A 22,884-nucleotide genomic window follows, 5' to 3' on the forward strand; every position below is an offset into this window, starting at 1 on the left:
TATATCTGTTTTTAGCATTTTTTTTTTTTAAATAGAAAAAACATCAAAATGCCCTCCTTCATCCTTCACTTTTCAGCATGCGGGTGAAAAAAATTTCGACACCCCTGATCCAAAATATTAGAAACTCTCAAAATAAAAAATTTAATATACTCAAAATACATACAAAGTTTATTTAGTTAATTAAACAATAATATAATACTAACTTGTGAATTAATTTGAAAAATTACAACAATCTTAAAACATTGTTAAATGTGTAACTGATATACTGGGTTATGCAGTTACACAATCGTATTATTAATAATATTATTGTATTCTTACGTGGGGGAAAAAAAACAATAGTCCATCCATCCATTTTCTACCGCTTGTCCCTTTTGGGGTCGCGGGGGGTGCTGGAGTAAGGATGTAAAAAAGGAGCGAAAAAAATGGTATGTAATGAGAAAAAGATGAAATGTTCTAATATTTAATAATACTGTACTTAGTAACCTATAATACAACGCTGACACAATATCTGTTTTTAGCATTGTTCTTTTAATTTAAAAAAATAATATATGGCCCCCACATACTTTGTTTTTTCAGTATGTGGCCTTTGGTGGAAAAAGTTTGGACACCCCTGAACTAAAGTATCAAAAGTATCAATATATTGATTTAAGGATTGATTTTAAAGCTTAAAGATTTGGAATCGACGGTATCGCTATTTCAGTATCGATCCGCACATCATTAGCCTCTTGTCCGTGTTCTTTAGTGTTCATTTGTCATAATGTCTTTTTTGCTAAAGATGTCTCGATGATGGGTACTTAAATCGGGTACTGAACTATTATAAGACAGCCCAAATGTTACCACTGTTGTCATGTACTTCTAGAATCATGATATTGTTGCACTTGGCACATGTGCATACAGGTGAAAAATCAAAACATTTGAATTCATGTCAGCAATTCACCTTTCAATGTGAAACTAATATGTGATATCAAGTCATTAATGTAAAGTGAGATACTGTGTTCCGAGCCTTTATTTATTATCATTTTGATGATCATGGCTTAAAGTTTTTGAAAACCCCAAATTTTCGTAGATTTGAATTCAAAGTTTTCATAAACTGTAAGCAATAATCCTCACAACGATATCTAAATAAGGCTTGAAATATATTGACTTGCATGTTAGGAGCCTATGTCATGTATTAGTTTCACTTTGTGAATCTCATTGCTGAATAAACAAACTTTTACACGATATTAAAATTGTTTAGTTTCACGTGTATGTTTGGAGCCAAATAAACCGGTGACAATGCGTCATGTCAATTTGGATTTTTTTTGCCCAAATGCGACCTGTATCAGATGTTTTCATGTCAGTGTTAACAGTGCAATTCCGAATGCCTTCTTCCGTTTGTGGATATAAATTGGATTGTTGCCTTATTTGTATTTGACTGTTTGGGTGGCATTTTATTAAACAAAACCATTTTTCTTTTAAGTAATATAGACGTTTATCAGAACTGTTTATCTATTTTATGGTGAAATGTAGTTCATCATAGAACTGGCACTCAATGTTATTAAAAAAAAAAGTATTTATTTTTAGTCAAGAATCGTTTTGAATCGATTCTGAATTTAATTGTTACCCCCAAGACTTGAATCAAATCGAATCGTGTGGTGCCCAAACATTCACAGCTCTATTGGTGATGTCAGCGGATTATCCATATATAGTAGAGTCCACTTGTAATCAATAAGTTCCTTCTTTTTCTCTATCCTCTTGTTTTGGGGCATACTGGCTCCTACATGCACATGCATCCTCCGCTGTTGCCATTTCTAAAACAAAGTAGCGTACAGTTCTAACTTACATCTGTCAGTAAACTCACTTTGAAAGCGCTAAAAACTACAACATGGCCGACGAGAAGACGCTGTCAAAGTGGAGGCACGTAAATAATATCACCTACAAAACAACGCATCCTGAAGAGACGGTCAGAAAGCGACTTGAAGATGGTCTGTAAAACATAATCTATGCAACATTTTGACCAAACAACCACCATTACATGTTATGTAGACCAGTGTTTCTTAACCATAGGGCCAGGGCCCATTGTTGGGCCGCCAAAAATGATCTGTTTCCCAGCTGTGGTCTGTATGGGTCACAGTGGTACTCAGTTAATGCACTTTTCTACCACTTTTGGCAGTAACAACAATCTCAAACAAAGCTAAAGAGAATAGTTTCTTATGCGCAAAAATTATGACTAAAATAGTGAAGCTTTATTTTCATTTGTACTGTCATTTTATCAACAGTTTAGTTAAACATATTTATTATTGTTTATCATTGATTTAGTCTGAATTTTAGCATTGTGTAATTGTCTGTGAATATTTTTTTCACCAGTTTTTACGAGTCCCTTCATTTGCAGTGTATTTGATTAGTATTTAATTTTGTAATCAGCCTGACCAAAGCCTTGATAATAATCTTTGTTATTAACACATCAGGGGTTTTCCTGGCTCAAATTGAGGCAGAGGTGGTACAATCCTGACCATGCGCCAGAATTTTAACGCAATAGTCGTTTTTTTCAATTTACAGTAATATGCTGTAAAGAACACCATACAATTGATTGCCATTTTTATTAATTTGATGGGTAGTTTGCTGTAAAATCACAAGTCAAGCAGATATTTAAGTATTTATTTTTATTTAGACAAAAAATGTTTGGAAAGTATGATAATATATTGTAATATTTGTTGCAATAATGGATACTATTAAAGTTTAAAAGGCATGCAATTTCAAGCAGTACACATATCCATTACATTTAGTGAGAAAATATGAAGTATTTTATGGACACATATCATTTCCAGGTGTTTGCGGGCCAGATACAATGATGTGGCGGGCCAGATCTGGCCCCCAGGCCTTGAGTTTGACACCTGTGGCCTAAGCGCTTGCATAAGAGAATGATGGCTTTTTACTTGAGACACTCATAGATGATTTTGAAGCAGCCTTCAAGCGCTCTGTGGACAAAAATGTCCACATGTTGTCACCACCATGAATGATTACATTTTAACTGCCTGTTACGTTCATTTCTCTGCTCTGTTCCACCTGGACTCTTGACTTTCCTCCTCGCCAGATCGCTTTTTAAAGTCGTGGCTGATTTTGCCTGCCGTGTCTGCAACGCTGAACAACATAAACGTTACTCTGACACGGAGGAAACTTTTTCTTAAATCAACACGACATGCTTGTAATGCTTTCTTGGGGTAACTCCTTTTAGTTGACCTTGTTCCAGTTAATCTGTACCCTCATGAAACTCTACCTGATTCTATGCAAACTTCTTATACATTCTTCAATCAATCCATCTATTATAATTAGTCAGAAAAGGTTGGAAAGGAAGCTAACACTACTAGCTGTGTTCACTTACCAGAGACAAAATGTTCACAGCACAGTCTGGAGTGTTCTGTAGGAGTCCACTGATCCCTCCGTATCATGCTCTGTATGGCGGTAACAAGTGGATATTAGAAATGTCCGATAATATCGGACTGCCGATATTATCGGCCGATAAATGCTTTAAAATGTAATATCGGAAATTATTGGTATATGTTTCAAAATGATCGGTATCGGTTTCAAAAAGTAAAATGTATGACTTTTTAAAACGCTGCTGTGTACACGGATATAGGGAGAAGTACAAAGCGCCAATATACCTTAAAGGCACTTCCTTTGCGTGCCGGCCCAATCACATAATATCTATGACTTTTCACAAACACAAGTGAATGCATCCATCCATCAATGCAAAGCATACTTGTTCAACAGCCATACAGGTCATACTGAGGGTGCCCGTATAAACAAGTTTAACACTGTTACAAATATGCGCCACACTGTGAACCCACAACGAACAAGAATGACAAACACATTTCGGGAGAACATCCGCACCGTAACACAACAGAACAAATACCCAGAACCCCTTGCAGCACTAACTCTTCCGGAACGCTACAATATACACCCCCCGCTACCCCTCATGAGGCATGTTAAAAAAAATAATGCACTTTGTGACTTCAATAATAAATATGGCAGTGCCATGTTGGCATTTTTTTCCATAACTTGAGTTGATTTATTTTGGAAAACCTTGTTACATTGTTTAATGCATCCAGCGGGGCATCACAACAAAATTAGGCATAATAATGTGTTGATTCCACCACTGTATATATCGGTATCGGTTGATATCGGAATCGGTAATTAAGAGTTGGACAATATCGGATATCGGCAAAAAAACCATTATCGGACATCTCTAGTGGATATCATATCATTGTCATATCATTTGACAAGGTTTATCCTTTTAAACTGTAAGTTGGTAAGATATTATTGAATATGATTAAAATCAAAAGTAAGATGAATAATTTTGTCTTAATATTTGAGTGGGCACAAGGTCCCTCTGTTTTGGAAAATTTGGGCCCCGAGGTCAAAAGGGTTAAGAATCCCTGATGTAGACCACAAGGAAGTGTTTTAAATGTAGAAATCAATCGCAGTATGAACCTTTTAATGTGTTTTTCGTTGCTGCTCCTCTCTTTGCAGCACTTGAACGTCAACCAGATCCAGGTGGTGGTACGTCGCTGTTCCAGTCCAAATGTCACAGAGGAAACAACCTATTTTCTTCCCCGCAACCCCGTGGTGGACGCCGGCACCAACACAGAACCGCCACTTGTCTGCTGCCCCTTGCTTCACAGGTTTTGCCCGTGTCCTCCGAGAGGCCTTGTGGCCTCTGTCTTTACGAAAGGTACGGCCCCAGGTGGGGTCCTTTCTCACAACTGTTCCAACTAGAGACCTGATGTCATGCCACATCTGCCATCGTCATGTAGCACATTCCAAACCCCCTTTCCTCAAACAACACAAGACGTGAACAATTCGGAGGCCAACTGTCTTGTCTCATGTCCTCCCCAGTCCTTTTGGCCGCTGTGCTCTTTGGAGTGGTGTGGTCCGTCACAGAGGACGAGTGTCTTCCCGGAGGTAACCTGTTTGGCATTACGGTGCTTTTCATCTGTGCAGTCATCGGTGGCAAACTGGTGTCTCTCATCCACTTGCCCAGGCTTCCACCATTGCCTCCCCTTCTTGGTAAGGAACTCACTACACGTCTGTACACACCTGTGTTATTTGTATCATTGAGTCCATTCGGTGGCACATATCGGATCCATAACTGTTTGTCCGGCTGTTCCTTAACGTTCATGGTGGTTGTTTAGATCTGGCCCGCCACATCATTTTATGTGGCCCACAAAATCCTGGAAATAATATGCGTCAATTAAGTACTTAATTTTTTCTGACTAAATGTCATTTGTTTTCTCCATTTTGACAGAAAAAAAAAAAAATCTAATAATGTAACTGTTATAAAAATAAATGTAATATTATCTAATTATGCAACAAATATTATGCTGTCATACATTCCAAAATGTGTTTTGTTGTTGAAATAAAAATAAATATTTAGATATCTGCTTGACCCATGATTTCAAAGCAAGTACAGTAAAAATGGCACTGGATTTTATGTTTTTTTTTTTTTTTTACATTTCCTGTAATACATTGTAAAAACAACAGCTGTAGATTTTACCGTAAAAAAAGACCATGGTACTGTTTTTCCATTTACAGTAATACACCGTGAAAACAACTGCGGATTTTACCTTAACTCTAAACAATGGTAAAAAAAATGTATTAACAGTATTACACAGTAAAGTACACAAACTTTAAATTTTACTATAAAAAAAAAACGTTTTTCCATTTACAGTAATACACCGTAAAAACAACCGTAGATTTTACCGTAAAAAAACAGTGGTATTCTTTTTCCATTTACAGTATCACACCGTAAAAACTTCTGTAGATTTTACCTGAACAACTGTGGTATTGTTTTTACATTTACAGTAATACACAGTAAAAAACAACAAACTCTAGATTTTACCTAAAAAAACAGTGTTACTGTTTTTCCAGTTACAGTAATACACCGTAAAAACGACTGTAGATTTTACCTAAAAAAACAATGATACTGTTTTTCCATTTACAGTAATACACTGTAAAAAACAACAAACCATACATTTTATCTTCAAAAAGGAATGGTACTGTTTTCCCATTTACAGTAATACACATAAAAACTAGATTTTACTGTAAAAGAAAAAGCAGTGTTACTGTTTTTCCATTTACAGTAATACACCGTAAAAAACAACAAACTGTAGCTTTTACCTACAAAAAACTGGTACTGTTTTTCAATATAGTTTACCTTAACAAAAATATTTTACCTATAAAAACAATGATACTGTTTTTCCATTTACAGTAATACACTGCAAAAACAACAAACCATACATATTAACTTCAAAAAGGAATGGTACTGTTTTTCCATTTACAGTAATACATCGTTAAACAACAACAAAACACTGATTTTACCGTAAAAAAAACTATGGTACTGTTTTTCCATTTACAGTAAAAACAACTGCGGATTTTACTTAAAAAAAAACAATAGTACGGTTTTTCTATTAACAGTATTACACAGTAAGAACAACAAACTTTACATTTTCCCATAAAAAATGTTTTTTCCATTTACAGTATTATAGAGTAAAAACAACAAACCGTAGATTTTGCCTTCAAAAAACAATCAGATTCTTTTTCCATTTACAGTAATACACAACAAACTTTTTGTTTTTGTTTTTTGCCTTCAAAAAACAATGGTAGTGTTTTTACATTTACAGTAATACACCGTAAAAAGAACCGTATATTTTACCTTAAAAAAAAATGGTATTCTTTTTCATTTACAGTAATACACAGTAAAAATACCTGTATATTTTACCTGGAAAATCAGTGGTACGGTTTTTCCATTAACAGTAATACACAGTAAAACAACAAACTGTAGATGTTACCTAAAAAAAACAATGGTACTGTTTTTCCATTTACAGTAATACACTGTAAAACAACAAACCATACATTTTATCTTCATAAAGGAATGGTTCCTTTTACAGTGTGAAGAACAAGCCAGTGGTACTGTTTTTCCATCTACAGTAATGCACCAAAACACAGATTTTACTGTAAAAAAAACTATGGTACTGTTTTTCCATTTACAGCACTACCCTGTAAAAACAACTGCAAATTTTACCTTAAAAAACAATGGTACGGTTTTTCTATTACAGCATTACACAGTAAAAACAACAAACTTTACATTTTACCATAAAAAAAAACTGTTTTTCCATTTACAGTAATACAGAGTAAAAACAACAAACTGTAGATTTTGTCTTCAAAAAACAATGGGATTATTTTTCCATTTACAGTATCACACCGTAAAAACACCTGTATATTTTACCTGAAAAAACAGTGGTACGGTTTTTCCATTTACAGTAGTACACTGTAAAAACAACAAACCATACGTTTTATCTTCAAAAATGAATTGTACTGTTTTTCCATTTACAGTAATACTCATAAAAAACTGTATTTTACTGTAAAAAAACAGTGTTACTGTTTTTTTATTTACAGTAATACACCGTAAAAAACAACAAACTGTATATTTTATCTAAATAAAAAACTGTGGTACTGTTTTTCCATATGGTTTACCTTAGCAAAAAGTGGCACTGTTTTTCCATTAACAGTAATACACCGTAAACAGCCACAAAACACAGATTTTACCGGAAAAAAACCCAGTGGTACTGTTTTTTTCATTCACAGTAATACACCGGAGAAACAACAAAACACAGATCTTACAATTAAAAAGCCATTTATACTGTTTTTCCATCTACAGTGATAGGATAGGATAGGATAGGTCTTTATTGTCATTGCAACAAGTACAACAAAACTATACACCGTAAAGAACAACAAAAAACAGATTTTACAGTAAAAAAAACTATGGTACTGTTTTCCATTTACAGTAATACACTGTAAAAACAACTGCAGATTTTACCTTTAAAAAACAATGGTACAGTTTTTCTATTAACATTATTACGCAGTAGAAACATCAAACTTCCCACTTTACCATAAAAAAACAGTTTTTCCATTTACAGTAACACAGAGTAAACAACAACAAAACACAGATTTTACCAGAAAAACAAACAAACAATGGTACTGTTTTTCTATTTACAGTAACACACTATAAATACAACTCATTATTGCATGGATTTGGTTCAAACAAGCTTTTTAAAAAACATGTTAAAACCTAATTAGGATTTTGACTATGGGATTAACATATCTAGAATATATCTAGATAAACTCCCCTAAATAATTTGGTTTTGTTTAAAAAAATTAAGTTTTTTTTTTATAAGGCTAGGCGATGTGGCTGAAAACTGTATCACGATGTAAGTGTTTGTATCGGTTAATATCGATAATTATTGATATTTTTTATGACCTATTTGAAATAAGGACAAGGAGAACAATATATATATATATATATATATATATATATATATATATATAAAGTTTTTCAGTTGGAACATTAAATATCTTGTCTTTGCAGTTTATTAAATTGAAAATAAGTTGAAAAGGATTTGCAAATCATTGTATTCTGTTTTTATTTACAAATTACACAACGTGCCAACTTTATTGGTTTTGGGTTTTGTAATTCCCTCAGCTGGTAAGGCAGAAAGGTAAGGAAATGTCAACATAACCATGAAAAACACTCAAACAATGTAAACACAATTCTAAGAGAAAACCTCAGAAGAACTATTTTCTGCAGGTTTAGTGCCGGCTCTGGTCTGAAGGGTGAGCGCGGCTAAAGTGGTGTGGTAATATTGATTACGAAGCGCCTCGGTCTGACTACAGCCTGTTTAAAAACATCCAAAAACCAGGTGACTTTTCCTGTTTTATCTGCAGCACTCATGTTTACTTTCTCTTCTTGCTCCATGCAAAGAGTCAACCGGGAGATAAGACGGCGCAACCAAACGTGATAGTTGACGCTGTTACCTGATTGGGCGTTAGCGTGTCACTCCCTCTGGTCAGTGACCACGTCCTGCGTTGTCCAGTTAGCGAGTGCCTTTTTCATGCAACCAACCTTGCTTCGTCACTTCCTGTTTCTGCCGATGAAGAAAAACATATTTTCATATCAAATGTTTTATCAAACGCATTTTTTATTGATATTGATTACATGCCTATCGCGATATACAGTATATCAATGTCGTTTTATCACCCAACCCTGGTTTGTTACTTAAAAAAAAAAAATCTGCCATCAGATTCAATATTAGTGGCCAGACTGTGATTTTAAACAATTAATAATCTGTCATTATTCACTCAAATACGATTCTAAATCCATCAACTTTTCCTTTACTTCAGAGAGTGAAGTAGAGATTAGCAGTTACATGTAGGATTATCACCAGCAGATAACACTAATCATAATACCATATTTTTCGGACCATAGGGCGGGTCTATTCGGGTCTTTTTTCATACAAAAGGCTCACCAGATTATAAAGCGCATTAAAGGGGTCAGATTATTATTTTTTCTAAATGTAAAACAGTTCCTTGTGGTCTACATAGCATGTAATGGTGGTTCTTTGGTCAAAATGTTGCATAGATTGTTTTACAGATCACTAAAAACATTTTTGACAGATTTTTTAGCACCATGTGTAATGTTCTATATTCTCAATGGAACATTTAAAGTTTTGGTGTTGTTTACTGGTGTATCTCTTATGTGTGACTGCCATCTACTGGTCACACTTATCATTACACCATGTACAAAATATGATAGCTTCAAGGTGGCTAAGCACAACCAGAATCATGCCGTACATTAGGCGCACAGGTTTATAAGGCGCACTATCCATTTTTGTGAAAATGAAAGGATTTTAAGTGCGCCTTATAGTCGGAAAAATACGGTACATCATTTTTTTTTTTTTCTCTTTCATTGTAGTTATTATGTTATTATTATTAGTGCATCTCCTGTGAGTTAAGTCCCTCCCTGTCTTTAAAAACTAGTGACTCCTCTTTAACTTGGAAATACTGTCAAAGCGCTTTGGGCTCCTTAAAAAGGGGTAAAAAAGCGCTATACAAGTACAACCATTACAACCATAACTTTAATCGAGGGTCTTTGAACGCCCCATGGTTATAAGCAATGAGATGCAAAAGTGAAACTTGTACATAACTTTCTCTTCTTTTGGCACAAATAGATGTATTATATTTTTAATTTTCTTCTATCACCTCTGTCTTCCAAAATGCAGTGCTGTGTGCGTATTTTTAATGTATTTTAATATTATTCAGTCAACCTTGTTATTGAGCTTTCACAGCCACATTATTTTGAATGTAAACATGTATGACAGCTTTTAAAAAAAAAGCATTTTAATTACATATTTGAATGGCAGAAAAATAATCTTCACACTTTGCAAAAGCATCAAGGGCATCATCCCCACGTGGACGCCCCTTCCCACATATGACCTCGTTCTGGATTAGCGTGGGAGCCCTTCAAAAAGAATCAGGATCAAGCGGCGTCTCGTTTCTGTTTGCAGGTATGCTGCTGATGGGCTTCATGCTGAGAAATATCCCCGTAATAACAGACGGCGTGTACATTAACTTCAGGTGGTCGGCCTCCCTCAGGAACATCGCCCTGGCGGTCATCCTGGCCAGAGCTGGTCTGGGTTTGGATCCCTCGGTTTGCTGCTCACTCCATTGTATTAGTTTAGTGTCCTAGCTCCAATTTTAGAACATGTTTTGTGGAAATATGACTGAGGCTTTGAATGCATGAATTTATATTTTTGTTGCCGGGTATTTTAGCCTATTACTTACAAACACATTTAAGTTCAGTTCATTCATGTATTTCATTTATAACAAATTAAACAAAGGAATAAAAATAAAAGTAAGACGATCAACATAACATTAAAGTAAATTATGAATGAAAAGGAGCAGAAAGAAGTTAAAAACTCATATCTGCTCCCTATGTTCACAAATACAACAATTGACTTTCAATGTTGGCGACTACAAAGCCATTTTTTCATCATTTAAACCAACATAATTGTACTCAGTCATATCTTTTCATCATCAAGATTTTTAAATTTTTTTAATAATACATTTTGTGTTTTTGCTGGTAATGAGAAACAATCTGCCAGTGGAACAACATTGATTTAATTTAAAGGAGCCATATGTAATAATGTCATGTCAAGGCATCATTAAATGGCCTTGATGTGTCAAAAGGGATGAATAAATCATGTTATTTTCCAATACCTCTATAACTGATAACAGTAGTTCAGCCGGGATATGCTCATTTCAAAATTTACAGCCCCGAAATCTTGTTATTGTTTTCATTTCGATGCCCCGCCCCTCTACCGTTTGACCAATTAGAAAGTCTGTGAGTGTGTCACATCCAGGTTGCCAGTTACGCACCGCCCTCTTCGTCTGGCTACTGCCACTGGTAAAGTTACTAAACATGTCAGATCTTAGTCAATCTAAAAGTTACCATTCTCAACTTATTCATGACAAAGCCAGGAACAAAACGAGAATTTGTATCAGGGATGCCTTTGAAAGATGGAGACGATTGAAGGCGGGGAAAATGTTTTCATCTGACGCCAAACTTGCTAATTTCCCCCTTGATTGATTGCAAGCATTTACGTTTTCTTATTACTAGTAATAAATGGAAATTGACATTTTGTATGTAAACTATATTGTCCAAAACAGTCTATGATATTGTCTAACAAAGCGAGTATGTTCCTGCAATGAATGAATGCTTAGTGTAATGGTGCCTGGCTCCTCGTGTAATGCTTAGCATGCTAGCCCGGTCAATGACACATCGACATACAGGCTAACGGGGGAAATATGTGCCCGTTAGCCTGTATGTCGATGTGTATTCCGACTGACAGGGCAAAATATATTTTCCACAAATAAAACCTATGTGGATATGGGTAGTGTCAGGGCCTATTTCGTTCTCAATATGCTGATACACTAAAGGAAATGGGTTCCAACATTAGCATGGCTGTCATCATGGCAATGTGAAACGTATGGAGACAGCCAAATCACATGATAAAATAGTTCCTCATTCGTGGTAAAATGTCTTCTCTTTAGTTTTGGGCGTACATTAAGCTGCTAAGCATGCTCTACTTGTTTTCACCAGTATAACCATTGCTAGCGTTGGTTGTAGTTGGTTTTAGTCTTTGTTTTCTGATAGTACTGACAATAACCATATGATTGCCATTTGTTGTGTTATTGTACGCAGGCATGACGTACTTCTTCCTGAAAATAGCCACATTTTTGTGTCAAATGTGTTGGTTAGAGATTTGTTATTGACAAAACGCTTGTCTATTCAGCTATTATGGTCCCAGCACCTCAACCCCTAGGCCTAGTAAGAGGCAGTGGAAGTTTGAAGTTCCTTGGAGTAGCCCAGTCTATCCAGCTGGATTCGGCTGTGCATCTGGCAACTTCAATCAGGAAGAGGGGGAGGGGACTACAGAATTTTGACCGTGATTGCAGTACCATTTCTGGCCACTTTATTACATATGGCACCTTTTAAGATTAAGATTAAAGTACCAATGATTGTCACACACACACTAGATGTGGTGAAATTTGTCCTCTGCATTTGACCCATCCCCTTGGGGAGCAGTGGGCAGCAGCGACGCCGCGCCCGGGAATCATTTTGGTGATTTAACCCCCAACTCCAACCCTTGATGCTGAGTGCCAAGCAGGGAGGTAATGGGTCCCATTTTTATAGTCTTTGGTATGACTCGGCTGGGATTTGAACTCCAACCTACCGATCTCAGGGCGGACACTCTAACCACTAGGCCACTGAGAAAACATCCATCCATCCATTTTCTACCGCTTGTCCCCTTTGGGTTCGCGGGGGGTCGCTGGATTGTTGACAATTTACTAGACTCTTTTGATTAAATCCATTTTCATTATTTAAGGGAACAATTGTATTTTGGTGTGGGCTTGTCTCCTGGTTGTATATTACTTCCCTCTGATAGGATAGGGCTGATAGTGGCATGCACTCAACGAGTGTGGGCAAATGCCATAATACCATTTTTTTTAAATACTCGTATAATACATGTGGATATGTCCTCCTGTCCTCCAATTCCAAATACTTTACCATTTCCATTTTACATCAGATCAGCTTCAATTATGTAAAATACTAAAAAGCAAGCAACATCTGCACGTAATTTTGAATCATATAAAATCTAAATATATTATTTTTCTTTATGTTCCATTTGGCATGACCTATTGTGCCAGGTCATGCCTTGTTTGTGTTTTGTGTTTAGTTCCTGTCCAGCGCTCTTATTTTGTAATTTCTACTTCGGTTTTGAATAATTTTACTCCTGCCTCTAAGCACTGGCTCCTCGCACCTGTTCCTCATCAGCATTTTGATATGAGGTTTATTAGCTAGTGCCGCGTCGCTGGATCATTAAATGCTGTTTTGTTTGTGCTTCACAGTGAAACTTTATTGGAGGCTTCCATGTTAGTTTTGCCAAGTAGTCATATCCTTTTTGGGCACTCCCACCTGCACTAGGGTTTTGTTTTGCGTGCACTTCTAGCTCCACTATAGCGTTTTTGTTTTCTTTATAAATCATAACAACAACTACCGCTAGTAAGCGGCCGAAGCGTAACAGAATGATCCAGCCAACAAGGGATCCCAAGGTGCAGTAGACCGCAGGAGACAGTGTGCAGGTACAAGGAATTTAATAACGAAAACACAAAAGCTCTTGTGCAACTGGGAGTGCACGCAAAACAAAAGCCCTAGTGCAGGTAGGAGTGCACAAAAAATCATAGAACTACTTGGCAAAACTAACATGGGAACTTTCACTGTGAAGCACATACTTAACGAACAGCATTTAATAATCCAGCGCTGCGATGCAGTGCTGACTGGAAAAAAGGCCCCCCTTAAAAACAATAATAAAAAAGAAAAAAATAGAAGTTACTTTTTGCTTGTAAAGAGCAAAAAAAGTTGTCTCGGTAAGTAAAAAAAAAAAAAAAAGACATATTTAAGCTTTAAAAATTTAAAAGTGATCTTGAAATGAGCAATTAAGACTTATCATTAGCTATACTTACTAGTATTGTGAAGGTGTGTGTCTTGTAACAAAGTTGTGACGCTCAATAGTAGTATTTTTCTCCTCAGAAGATCTGTTGCCCTAAAACAAGTTCTTATGTCTCGCTGAAAAATGACTATTCAGGGGATTGTGACTTGTATTAAGGTTGTTTAGATATTTTGACTAGGAATTATATATATATACAGGTATTTGGTGAGATTATGAGTTTTTCCAGTGCTGGCTAATGAACCGTCCTAGTTCTGGTGAGAAACCTGATGAGGCAGGAGTAAAGTTACTGCAAAACACAAAAAAACAGAAGTAGATTTAAGAAAATGAGAGTGCTGGACAGGAGCTAAACACTAATCATAAAAAAAAACCCACCTACAAAACCAAAATACGGTATGACCTGGTACTACAGGTTGTGACACCCTTGCTTTAAGAGATATTGTTTTGATGTGTGCTACATACAGTCAAGCCTAATGTTATTCTTACTGCTGGCAAATGTTGATTTCAGGTTTTTGTTTAGATGTAAATAAAAGCTGGAAAATATACATTTTCCATGATAATGCCTCTTGTACAGTCGTGGTCAAAAGTTAACATACACTTGTAAAGAACATAATGTCACGGCTGATATTATATGGACAAAGATAAGACCTTCTGGAGGAAAAGTTCTGTGGTCAGATGAAACAAAAATTGAGCTGTTTGGCCACAATACCCAGCAATATGTTTGGAGGAGAAAAGGTGAGGCCTTTAATAGAATAGAATAGAATAGAATGGACTTTATTGTCATTATATTTGCATATAACGAGATTAAGCACTCCAACTTAAGGTGCGGTAGTGGGAACAAATATGGGGTAAAAATAAATTACACAACAGGTAATAAAGAAAAAACTAACAATTGAAATAAACAGACTACTATCCAATAAAAATAATAAGCAATCCTGTACAATATACAAAACACTATAGAAATACAAAATACTGTACAATATACAGAACAAGACAAGAGTACCGGAGTAATAAATAACAATCAGTGAGACGTATTGCACTCGAAGGGTAATATTGCACAGTAGGGTATTAGGGTAGGATATTGTATAGGGGTGAATTATTATTATAAGTTAGAGTTCAAGATGGTGACAGCTCTGGGAAAGAAGCTGTCTTTGAGCCTGTTTGTTCTGGCTATGATGCACCTGTAGCGCCTGCCCGATGGTAGCAGGTGGAAGCCAGGGTGTGTGCTGTCCTTGGTGATGCTTTTTGCTCTGTTAAGGCAGCGGGAGTTGTGTAAATCCTTCAGGGAGGGGAGGGGGCAGCCGATGATTTTTTGTGCAGACTTTATGACCCTCTGAATCGCCTGTTTGTCTGCTTCAGTGCAGCTGGCGTACCACACTGTTATGCAGTACGTCAGCAGGCTCTCGACAGCCGAGCGATAGAAGGTCACCATCAGCTGCCTCTCCAGTCTGTTCTTCCTCAGCACCCTCAGGAAGTGGAGTCTCCGCTGGGCCTTCCGGGTGTCCGCAGTTGTATTTTGGGTCCAGGAGAGGTCAGCAGATATGAGGGTGCCGAGGAACTTGAAGGAGCTGACTCTCTCCACCTCCTCGTTGTTGATGTAGAGGGGGGCGGGGTCTGCAGTGTTTTTCCTGAAGTCAAAGATGAGTTCCTTGGTTTTTGTAGTGTTCAGTGCCAGATTATTCACTGAACACCACGCTGATAGTTTCAGGACCTCATCTCTGTATGCAGACTCATCCCCCCTGTAATGAGACCCACCACCGTTGTGTCATCGGCGAATTTGATTATGGTGTTCTCCGGGTGGGCTGGACTACAGTCATGGGTGTAGAGGGAATATAGCAAAGGGCTCAGCACACAGCCCTGTGGAGAGCCGATGCTGAGTGTGCGGGAGGAGGAGAGATGGGGGCCCAGTTTCACTGTCTGAGGTCGGTTGGTCAGGAAGTCCTTAATCCAAAGACAGGTGGGTGTGGGGAGGCCTTAGTCCAGCAGTTTGGTGACCAGGATGTCTGGAATGATGGTATTGAAGGCGGAGCTATAGTTGATGAAAAGCATCCTGACATAGCTCCCCCGGTGTTCCAGGTGGCTCAGTGCAGAGTGGAGAGCCATGGTTATGGCGTCGTCCGTGGATCTGTTTGCCCGATAGGCAAACTGCTGTGGGTCTAGGGTGGGGGGGGAGGCAGGCTTTGATGTGGTGTAGGACCAGCCTCTCGAAGCACTTCATGATGATTATTTAATTATTTTTTTTCATAAAGAAATACAATCATGTGTGCTTACGGAGTGTATCCCTGCAGGCTGTATTGATATATATATAATGTATATATTGTGTTTTTTATGTTGATTTAATTAAAAAAAACACACAAAAAAAACATTTTTTAATTTCTTGTGCGGCCCGGTACCAATCGGTCCGGTGGTTGGGAACCACTGGCATAGAGCACTGTCACCTGACCTGAAGGCGATGTCGCGGGCCTTGAGGAGCATGCGGACCTGGCTTGTCATCCAGGGTTTCTGGTTTGGGTAAACCCGGGTGCTTTTTTCCACAGTGACACTGCCGATACAGTACTTTATGTAGGATAGTACCGACTGTCTGTGTGGGCATGTCTTGGTCTTTGAAAACATCCCATGCAGTGTGTTCAAAGCAGTCTTGTAGCTGGGGGAGTGCATCCTCAGGCCAAGTTGTAACAGTCTTTATTATTGCTGTTGTCCTTGATCTGGGGGGGGGGGGGGGGATTAGGCAGGGATGAGCATCAAATCAAGGAGAGGTGGTCTGACTGGCCTAGGTGGGGGAGGGGGATGGCTCTATATGCCTCTTTGATATTAGAGTAAACATGGTCCAGAGTGTTTCCTCCTCTAGTAGGGCATTTAACATACTGGTAAAATTTTGGTCCGTCAAGCATGGTGGTGGTAATGTTATGCTCTGGGCCTGTTTTGCTGCCAATGGAACTGGTATCTTACAGAGAGTAAATGGGACAATGAAAAAGGAGGATTACCTCCAAATTCTTCATGACAACCTAAAATCATCAGCCCGGTGGTTGGGTCTTGGGCGCAGTTGGGTGTTCCAACAGGACTATGACCCCAAACACACGTCAAAAGTGGTAAAGGAACAGCTAAATCAGGCTTGAATTAAGGTTTTAGAATGGCCTTCCCAAAGTCCTGACTTAAACGTGTGGACAATGCTGAAGAAACAAGTCCATGTCAGAAACCAACACATTTAGCTGAACTGCACCAATTTTGTCAAGAGGAGTAGTCAAAAATTCAACCAGAAGCTTGCCAGAAGCTTGTGGATGGCTACCAAAAGCGCCTTATTGCAGTGAAACTTGCCAATGGACATGTAACCAAATATTAACATTGCTGTATGTATACTTTTGACCCAGGAGATTTGGTCACATTCTCAGTAGACCCATAATCAATTCATAAAAGAACCAAACTTCATGAATGTTTTTTGTGACCAACAAGTATGTGCTCTCATCACTCTATCACAAAAAAATAACAGTTGTAGAAATGATTGGAAACTCAAGACAGCCATGACATTATGTTCTTTACAAGTGTATGTACACTTTTGACCACGACTGTACATCGTCTTTACTTCTTGGAGACGCCTATGTCATTTCCAATCGAGGCAAAACTTGCTGGTTGAAAAAAAGTAACTTCAAGTCAAAATGTGCTGGAGGTATGAATCGTTTTGGACTTGACTGTATTTTCTGAAGCTAATTCATGACTGGTAAATAATCTTTGTGTGACGTTGTGTTTTATCAGGCTTTGAAGAAACTCAAGTCAGTGTGTCTGCGTGTGGCCATGGGGCCCTGCATCATCGAGGCCTGCACCATAGCTCTGGTCTCTCACTTCCTGATGGGTTTGCCCTGGGTGTGGGGCTTCATCCTCGGGTAAATATCAATCCTTGTATCTATATCTGCCGAGTTGTCTGTCTAGCATCTCTTCCACCTTGCAGCTTCGTTCTCGGTGCCGTGTCTCCAGCAGTGGTGGTCCCCTCCATGCTGCTGCTGCAGAAGGACGGTTACGGCGTGGAGCAAGGCATCCCCACTCTGCTCATGGCAGCAGGCAGCTTCGATGACATTCTCGCCATCACTGGGTTCACCACATGCTTGGGCATGGCCTTTGCCTCAGGTAACGGTGGAGCAGAAAGCTAAATCCCTCCCTATTTGTCTCCGAGCCCTATTCTCCAAGGTGCTGAAATGAAAAAAGGTGCGCAACTGGCTGCACAGCATTCTCTTTTTCCACTTCAGTCTGTAACTTCGCGCTTTCATCCAAGATGGGCACTTTGGGTGGAGCGATTCTTAAATGTGGGCATTCCCTGTCAAATCTGGTCTTCCACGTACAGGGCAACCTTATTTTACGTACTTAGATGGTTCTTAAACAGAGTTCGTAAATAGAAAAGTTTGTATAGTGAAGCAAATTTCTCCCTAAACAATGTAAATATGATTAATGGGTTTCAACCTCAACAAAAGTGAATTAGTGATTTATAAAGCGCTTTTCTCTAGTGACTCAAAGCGCGTTTACATAGTGAAATCCAATACCTTAGTTACATTTAAACCAGTGTGGGTGGCACTGGGAGCAGGTGGGTAAAGCGTCTTGCCCAAGGACACAACGGCAGTGACTAGGATGGCGGAAGCGGGGATCGAACCTGGAACCCTCAAGTTTCTGGCACGGCCACTCTACCAACCGAGCTATACCGCCCCAAATTCACAATTTTAGTGAAGGTTTGTACACTTTGAACGAGCGTTGTATGGTATACCGGTACTAGTATAGTATCGCGGTACTAATGAATCAAAAACGGTACTATATTCTGTTTGACAAGTACCGGTTTCACATTTTTTAAATATTTTTTTTTTTAACGGGCTTGACACTGCGTCGTCATGCTGGTTTTACAAGCAGAGGAGCATGTTCGGCAGCGCACAATCACGGAGTACTTACAAGCAGACACAGTGTGTAGACAGAAAAGGGAGAATGGACGCATTTTGCCTAAAAAGTAAAGATAAAGGTGAAGTTATAACACTGAAACACCCTCAGGAAGAGGTGCTTTAAGACATGGCTAGCTAGCTAGCAGCTAACATCCATCCGCAGTCGCCAGCATTTTAATTACTTCTAAATCACTGATCCTGGCCTACATGGCGACAAATAAAGTACGTTTCTTACAAGTACCATTATCACTGCAGGATAAGGAATAGCTAAACATGCTTCACTAATCATCGTAGGAGGATACAATAGCTCACCGCTGACAGCAAGCTAGCACCCCTGAATGTAAACAAATGCCATGGGTGGATCTACACCTAAAATCCACAGTAATGATACCAAGTACAATAGCGTATCTAGTCGATACTACTCTGATTACATTGATATTTATTATAATCACAAAATATTTTTTTCTTTTTTTAAAATTCATATTAAGTTTATAAACTCAGGAAATACGTCCCTGGACACATGAGGACTTTGAATATGACCAATGTATGATCCTATAACTACTTGGTATCGGATCAATATTTTAATGTGTGGTATCATCCAAAACTAATGTAAAGTATCAAACAACAGCAGAATAAGTGATTACTACATTTTAACAGAAGTGTAGATAGAACATGTTGAAACACAAAATAAGCAGATATTAACAGTAAATGAACAAGTAGATTAATAATCAATTTTTACTGTTTGTCCTTTGTAATGTTGACAAAATAATAGGTAGATAAATGACACAATATGTTACTGCATATGTCAGCAGACTAATTGGGAGCCTTTGTTTGTTTACTTACTACTTAAAGACAAGTTGTCTAGTATGACAAAATTGTTCTTAGATTGCAATAATAAACATGTGTTTAATGTACTCTAAGACTTTTTGTTAAAATAAAGCCAATAACGCAATTTTTTGTGGTCCCTCTTATTTAGAAAAGTATCAAAGTAACGAATTACATTTTGGTACCGGTACTAAAATATTGGTATCGGGAAAACTGTACTTTGAACACAATATGATGTGTTATACAGTACTGTATATCAAACAAACATAACGAGGGGGTAATGGATCAACTTTCTATTTATTAACAAGCTATAACAACAACAACGACAAGCTGAACTGGTCGTATGGTCACACCCAGAAGTCTCTTTGGTGCCCTCACAAACGATCAGAAATCCAAAACAACCTTAAATATAACAACCATATTGCTACAGAGATAAGCATTTAAAAAAGTAAAATCCACTCACATTACATTAACATCGTCGAAGGAGCAGCTCTCGAGGGGGGAGACAGGCAACAGACAGAGGGGGAGCACCCGTCCTTGTGTGTATTCTTGGAACACTCTGAAAGAAAAGTAGCCTTTTCCGCTGTGAAATAGGTTCGCTTTGGCATATTCTTCCAGAAAAGTCAGTTCTCATCACAGTTAAAAAACTTACTGTGGTACGAATGCCAGCTACCTCAATCTCTTCAATACGAGCAAACACAAAATGGCTACCAGCGGGACACAAAATGAATGAATGAAGCGTTCGCACACAGAGACATATTTGGCGCTATACAAGTTAGTGAACTGAAAAGTTGGCAAATAGAGAGGTTCTTAAATGGAGGTTCCACTGTACTCTCCCCATTGACTTAAGCACTTTAGCTCCTACGCGCTTCTGAGGCTCCAATATATCCAGGGCCCCTGGAAGGTGAAACATTATATTGCACTTGAAGTTTGGATGCAGTGTACACATGATACAATGATCAATAAAACTTCCAGAAAACGATCTAAACTATTCTGATCACTTCAATTCAGACACCTGGAAAATTGAAATGAGGATCAAATTAACCTGCTCAGTGGCCTAGTGGTTGGAGTGTCCGCCCTGAGATCGGTAGGTTGTGAGATTCCGGCCCAGTCATACCAAAGACTATAAAAATGGGACAAGGGTTGGAATTGGGGGTTAAATCACCAAAAATGATTCCCGGGCACGGCCACCGCTGCTGCCCACTGCTCCTCTCACCTCCCAGGGGGTGAACAAAGGGATGGGTCAAATGCAGAGGACAAATTTCACCACACCTAGTGTGTGTGTGACAATCATTGGTAGTTTAACTTTAATTGTTTTGATTCTTAATTGATTAAAAAAAAAAAGGTTTAAATAAATATTAATATTAATTACATTTTCAATTCCTTTTTTTATTTATTTACTTTTTAAATCTGTCCTGTCCAGCCACTCAGGCACATCATATTGTTGACGTATTGTAGATCTGGGTTCTCCAACCTTTTTTCCACCAGGCACCGCTTTATTGTATGCATTATTTTCACCGACCGGCTTTCTACAGCAAAAAAATGGGCATGAAAAATGAGCCTTTGGCTACACATTAACATATGTCCATTAATGTGGATTGTTGGGTTGTATGGTATACCGGTACAAGTATAGTACCGCAATACTAATGAATCATATTCGGTACTATACCGCCTCTAAAAAGTACCGGCCCCCCACCAGCCCGTCGTCCTCAGGTCGTGTCTTTGCTGGTTTTACAAGCAGAGGAGCATGTTTGGCAGCGCACACACACGGAGTACTTACAAGCAGACACAGTGTGTAGACAGAAAATAACCAGATATTAACAGTAAACGAACAAGTAGATTAATAATTTTGTCCACTTGTCCTTCATAATGTGTACAAAATAATAGGTAGATAAATGACACAATATGTTACTGCATACGTCAGCAGACTAATTAGGAGTCTTTGTTTGTTTACTTGCTACTAAAAGACAAGTTGCCTAGTATGTTCACTATTTTATTTAAGGACAAAATTGCAATAATAAACATATGTTTAATGTACCCTAAGATTTTTTGTTAAAATAAGAAAATAATGCCATTTTTTGTGGTCCCCCTTATTTAGAAAAGTATCGAAATATATTTTGGTACACGTACCAAAATATTGGTATCGGGACACCATTAGTGCATTGTCCCATGTACTACAACAAATGAGTTTAAATGTACATCTATTAACAAGCTTATTGGTGTGTTTAGTGGGACAAGCCAAAGTTAAGTCAGAGAAAATACGGTAGTTTATAAATTAATTAATGTTTCTGTGCGGCCCGGTAGCCAATGCGTCACAGACCGGTACCGTTGGTTGGAGATCACTGTTGTAGATGATATATATCTGCTGTGCAGATTGACTTTAGAAAAGAGAAGTGTTGGATACTTCTCTTGTTGTCTTATTTTTATTTTACTTGATTAAATGTTTGGACAGAATTTTATTAAACAAAACCAGTTTTATTTTAAGTAATATATAAATGTATCACAGCTGTTTGTTTATTTTATGGAGGAATGTAGTTCATCATAGAACTGGCAACCAATGTTATTGAAAAAAAAGTTTTGATTTTGAGTCGAATCATGTGATGCCCAGAGATTCACAGCGCATATAATTTCACTCTGAATTAAGTATCAAAAATCAAAATGCACATTGTATATCGGCACGTGTATCGGCCTTGTTTGGACACCATCGTCCTAACGAACATTCAGTGTGTGCAACAATTCCATTCGACTGTGATCAAAGAACTACGTGACTCTTTAGTTAAAAATGCATATATAATATATCGCCAATATTCATCTCCAACCAGGGAGAAGATGCTGCTGTGGTGTGCACGCACACCATCGCCATGACGACACACGTTCATATGACAAGCATTGCCTGGATTGATTCGCTCTTTCCAGTCTTTTTAATGGATTTCAGTGACGTTTACAAGCGTTAGTAAAACTCCATGCTCCACAATTTTCACACAACCAAAAAAAAAAGGTGTCACCACCTAGTCTGCCTGGTGAGTAATGAGCCCGCCTTCATTCCAGACTTAAGTGCCTTTGCCTGGCTTACGTGGCAGGCTGGATGGGACAATACAAATAAGAGAAACGTGCGAAACTTTAAGCGTGAACAAAAGCAATTGCCTGTCATTCACAATCCTTAAGAAAGGAACACATTTTTCATTTTTTATGCATATATTTGAAGTATGAAGTGGCTAACAATGCAGCTAAAGAAAGTCATCTGTTGCGCCCATAAAGCCCAC

At 37.9% G+C, this 22,884-nt stretch overlaps 1 protein-coding gene across 4 annotated transcripts in view; it reads left to right on the forward strand.

Annotated features, from left to right (window-relative positions):
• The window catches only part of si:dkey-162b23.4 (sodium/hydrogen exchanger 9B2), a 64,818-nt gene that overhangs the window by 16,082 nt on the left and 25,852 nt on the right, over positions 1-22,884 (forward strand). For all 4 annotated transcript variants that reach the window (XM_062032936.1, XM_062032937.1, XM_062032934.1 and 1 more), the window contains exons 3-7: positions 4,510-4,711; positions 4,876-5,046; positions 10,380-10,522; positions 17,634-17,761; positions 17,827-18,002. In XM_062032936.1, the coding sequence (XP_061888920.1) occupies positions 4,510-4,711; positions 4,876-5,046; positions 10,380-10,522; positions 17,634-17,761; positions 17,827-18,002 (820 nt within the window). The remainder of the gene's footprint in view (positions 1-4,509; positions 4,712-4,875; positions 5,047-10,379; positions 10,523-17,633; positions 17,762-17,826; positions 18,003-22,884) is intronic.

This window comes from Entelurus aequoreus, linkage group LG22 (genome assembly GCF_033978785.1).
Source record: "Entelurus aequoreus isolate RoL-2023_Sb linkage group LG22, RoL_Eaeq_v1.1, whole genome shotgun sequence".
NCBI classification, from domain to species: Eukaryota; Metazoa; Chordata; class Actinopteri; order Syngnathiformes; family Syngnathidae; genus Entelurus; species Entelurus aequoreus.